Source organism: Uloborus diversus, chromosome 3 (assembly GCF_026930045.1).
Source record: "Uloborus diversus isolate 005 chromosome 3, Udiv.v.3.1, whole genome shotgun sequence".
Classification (NCBI taxonomy): Eukaryota; Metazoa; Arthropoda; class Arachnida; order Araneae; family Uloboridae; genus Uloborus; species Uloborus diversus.
This window is the reverse complement of record NC_072733.1, coordinates 179427179-179432310: the sequence shown is the minus strand read 5'-3', so window position 1 is coordinate 179432310 and position 5132 is coordinate 179427179. Positions and strand designations below refer to the sequence as shown.

Here is a 5132-nt window from a genome sequence, read left to right as displayed (position 1 = left end):
AGGAAAATAAAATGAAATAAAATGTGTACATCACCGCTTTACGAAAGCATTTCCGAAATTGCACTGCTGTATGATTACAAGTTGCCAGGATGCACCCTACCCCTCTTAGGAGTTATGAAACGTTTAACTGAGACACCCTGTATGTACTGGTGGACCCAACAGACACCCTGTTTGAATGCTGTGAATTCAAAAATTATTTTTAAAAACTCAATTCACTATAAATTGTTTGACCATTTTGTTGAAAAAAATATTTAAGAAGAAAATCTTTTTAAAATACCAGGGGCCACAAAGTGTACATTTACTACAACTTGATTCATTGAATGCATATGAGTGTATCTGTTAAGTAAAGTTTAAACAGTATTAAATAAAAGCGAGAAATTAAAAACTTAATTTTCATGTCAAGTATATTTTTATGTACCAAAACTAAATATTTCAATATATTTTTCATTTTAAAATATTCATTTAAGATATTTTATTTTCATGGGTATAAATGAACAAACTTGATGGTTTTCTCAACCCTTGAGAATGCAAGATATAATTGGTTATGCAAATAGTGAGCTTTTTATTCCATAAGTAAAGAATACAAAAAAAAAGAGTTATGACCAAGGAAAAATAGTCAAACTCGGCTCAAATGTTTTTCTTTTCACCAATATCCCCATATTAAGCTGTATCAACATCGTAAATTTAAATGTCTACAATATTTGGAGACCTAGAAGTTGTGGTGTGTTTCCAACAATGGCAGTAATAATTTAAAATTTAAATATAGTTGTGACAGAAAAGAAGTGAGGGGGTAGGTTGCGGTACCCCAGAAACTGATTTTTTCTTTTGCATGGGCTATGTTATCGGATTTTAACATTACTGGTTAAAATACATCTAAAATTCTGAAACAGGATCTCAGAAATTGGGATGGATGGCCAAGGTAAACTTCAACCTTCCAATTAAAAGTTCTTTTCTTATGAAATAACACGAAAAAAGGGCATCTATATTTGTAATTCGTAATTTTTGTTTTCATAAAATAAATCAACCCACTCTGTAAAATAAAAGAGGAATTTAAAAAGAAAAAGGAATACATTTCAAAAAAAGTAGCACAAAATTCCTGCCCTAAATGCCATCACACTTTTATAAGAAAAAATTTAGAAAAATGAACAAAACAAAGTTATCTTTTTAGCACTAAAATAGATGAGGAGTTTAAAATGGTTTCTCTCTTTCTACAACATTGAACCCCTTTGCCTACCCCCTTCATTTTCTGCCTTCACATTAAGGAGAGACTGTCCAAAAATTCTTGCCAGAGTTGCATTTTAGGGAAAGGATATGAATTTTGCAAAAATTATTTTTATTTATTTATTTATTTGGTTTCAAGCTTAAAGCACTGGTAGTTGAAAAAAAAAAAGTTAGAAATATCAACTCGATGAAATGAAAATTTTTCTGTACAACAATATGAATGAGCTTGATTTACATAAAGAGAATGTTTTCAAGCAAATGTTATACATCAGTAATTTCTTGAACAGTGCAGTTTTTCTTTAAGGGTCCATTTAGTAACTAATAAGTTATTTAACTAGGCCCCTGGTTATGTAATACTTATTGCGGCCCTGAGTACTCAAATGTTTATTTTCAACAGTAATTATGCTTGACTATTTCTTTTTTTTCTTTCATCTTTAACGTTTTCTAGGCTATTCTTTTATTTTAGAAAGAAGAGAATGCTTTCAATCATTAAACAAAATCACACTGGGGCTGTAATCACATTGCAACCATTCAAACTGGTTGTTTTCCATTAAATCCATTTTGCACACAATCTACTGACGATCCCTTTTTAGGTACCAAATGATTTGATGATTGTTTGATATGGAGAACTGTTATGAAGATAGCCATCTAGAAACTGCATTTGTTCTTTGCATTAAACCCATTTTGCACATAACTTACAGGCAATCCCTTTTTAGGTACTGAATGATTTGGTGACAGTTTGATAAGAGAGCTGTTTTGAAGATAGCTAACTAGGCATGAGACTGAACACGAAGCTTGAGTTGGACATACAGTGGCTCCCAAAAGTGTTCGTACACTTTGAAATTTTTTAGTAAAACCAAACTAATGCGAAACTGAATTCGAATATGAAGTCCATTTTTTTCACGTGATTCCTATGTCATTTTTAAAAAAACCATGTAGTTTTTTCAAAATATTGATGGATCTTATTTTTGAAATGGGTCAAAAAATGAAGAGACAGAGAAATAATACGCCATAAAAGTCATTGTACACTCAAATATTTTCAAATAAATTCATGATTAAAATATTCATACGTCGTATTTTTATTATTTTTGCATTGTGTTGACCCTTAAAGGTCATTTGGCTTTAATGTTTTGTGCATTTATTCCTTAATATTGTGCTTATTACTTTAAAATGGCTGGTATTCAAAAAAAACCGCAAACACCATTTGAAAGTTGAATTTTTTCCCCACAGTAGCGGTAAATTGGTTTGAAATGTCTCTAAACTAGTTACTTTATTCCATTCTATAGTAAAGGGCTTGATAAGATGCTTAAAAGAAAAGAATCAGACCAAAAACAAGGTTCGAAAAAGTCGACCGGCAAAGTTGACAAAGCGTGATCGGAGATTTACAGTTAAACACATTATGAAAAATACACATTTGAGTGCTGTAAAAGTTTCTGCAGAATGAAATGAAAATTTTTGCATTTAATTTTCGCCTAAAATTATTCGCCAAGTTCTCCGATTAGCTGGATTACATGGGACCTCTTCCCGCGGAAATTTTCTTGGCCATGCGAAAAGCAGAAAGCTTACGCTTTTCGTCGCAAAACCAATGAGAAATAAGCTCAAAACGTTTTAGAATAAATTCTTACTTACACACGAAAATAAATTCATCATTCTCGGTTAAATTGTTGTATAATTGTAAATAGAAGGAAAAATTAGGAACTTAAACTTAAGAACTTAGTAGGACCAGTTAATCAGGACAGTGAAGGTGTTCTTGTGTGAGAGTGCATATCAGCATCAGGACTTGGTAGTTTGGAATTTTTTGATGAAATAATGAATCATGCTGTTCATTTAAATATTTTAAAAACCAATTTTAAACTCTTAGCGAAAAATTTGGTTATTGGAAACAACTTTGTTTTTTATCAAAATAACGATAAGAAGCACGACGGTTTTCAACGTTTGTGTCTAATGTCTCAAAAATTGTTCTAAAGTTTAGAAAATACCCCTTCAATCTCCAGATTTAAACTTAATGTAACATATTTAGATATATCTGGAGGCTAGATTATGAAAATACGGCTTTGGAATGAAAATAGAGCTAGAAACAGTAAGACTTGAAGTGTGGTTGAACACTTGCTCAGAAATTATGCAAAAAAGAAAGAAAAAATAATGAAATCTATTCCCAGACGTTTAAAAGCTGTTGTTGATACTGCATGATATAAAACTAAATAATAACTTAATAAAAAGTGAGATTATTCAATAATATATAGACATTTTTTAAAGTGTACAAAGACTTTTATGAGATAAAATTTGCGGCACTTTTTGGTTTTTGATTTTAAAAAAATTAAGTTTTAATATTTTTTTAAGAAATGTCATGTAGTTCTGTTGGAAATTGGTCATAGGTCTTATTATTAAATACCTGTTCCGAAATATTAATTCTAACCAATGGATAGGGTCCTATTTCATTGAAAGTCATAGATGTACGAACACTTTTGGGAGCCACTGTAGCTGACTTTTCGGTTTTCACATAGATAAGCGCAATTCAGCCAGAAAATGACACTTTTGACACAGAATGGTGCAGAGACTGCATTTCGGCAGTTAAGCCACTCCATGTTATATCTCATCCCTGAGCATACCAAATAAGCTTGTAAATGTCTCCTTTTTTTGCACATTATATCTTTTGAAGGAAAAAACACCAAAAAATATATATAAATTTTGTACAAAATATTTATTTTTAGGCACTTAAATATTATTTTACAGATATTTAAACTTCTGTTTATCAGTCTCAAACATGTTTTTCCATATCAATTTTGTGTGTGTAAATAAATGGTACATATTTTCACATCATGTATTTACTTTACGACTAAGTTTGAGGTACTAATTTAAAATAAAGGTTTCTTGCTTCTCTACGCAACAAAATCCACTCACAGCAGTTTTTTTTAATAGCTGCACTGTTTCACTGAGAAACATTTTTAAAATACTAACTGGTAAACAATCAGAAAATTCCCTTCATTTAATTTTATGAAGATCATTTTTAAAGCTTAACTTTAAAAAAAAATAATAAATTTTAAAAAATTAAAAAAAAAAAAAAACACTAGATGCTTAAAGAATATTTCTACTTTAAGAGTTTAAAAGCTCCATTTTTGTACATGTTCAATCAAATCACAAGTAAATTTTTATTTTTATTGACTAATAACTTTTCTTAAAATATTTTAGAAGCACACAAAAAAATTAAACATTTTGCTTCAAAGCTTAACTTTTGTAAAATATCTAGTTGATAAAGACTTTAAAATTCTCAAAAAAATACTTTTAAGCACAATACCATAACAGTATTTAAATAGCAAGATTTTCAAAACCTAATCAATATCACATGAAATTATTAAATTGTAAATACCAGAAAATACAAGATTCATTAAATAAGAAAATTAATGAAATAATGTTTAACATTATTTAATACAGTACAAAAATCAATGTAACAAAAATCAATGTAAATGTGTCCAATTATATAAATTATCTAAACCATGAGAAGGATTTAAAACATATAAATACGCATACAAAAGTTATCTGTGTGGTAAGTAATCCACTAGATGTAAGACCTTGTACAAAAATAGATTAAACTTCTCCATTATGAACAGGAATGTTAGTCAAGCAAGTCCTTTCTGTTGCATTACCTAACAAAAAAGAAAAGTTAAATTTTATTTATAAAAAATTCAATTCTTATTCGTGCTTGAATACAAAATGAATACATCATTAGTACATCTATGGGAGGAAAAAAGTAAATGCAATGATTCTAGCAACACAGTCAAACCTCCTTACCATGTCACCCTTCAGACTTACTAGAACACCTGTCGCGGAGTAACATCTTAACGGGAACATCTTCATAATACATAATTGAATAACTTATAGCTCAATTATGAATTTAATAAAATAATTAAAAA

The 5132-nt window shown here is 29.4% G+C and overlaps 1 protein-coding gene across 1 annotated transcript in view; it reads right to left on the bottom strand.

Moving 5' to 3' along the window:
• Window positions 1-3927: 3927 nt before the first annotated feature.
• LOC129219310 (succinate--CoA ligase [ADP/GDP-forming] subunit alpha, mitochondrial-like) overlaps window positions 3928-5132 on the bottom strand; it is a gene marked incomplete at its 5' end in the record, with an annotated part of 324980 nt that continues 323775 nt past the window's right edge. The window contains 1 exon segment of the mRNA XM_054853659.1: window positions 3928-4865. Coding sequence (XP_054709634.1) covers window positions 4839-4865 — 27 coding nt within the window. The 3' untranslated portion in view covers window positions 3928-4838.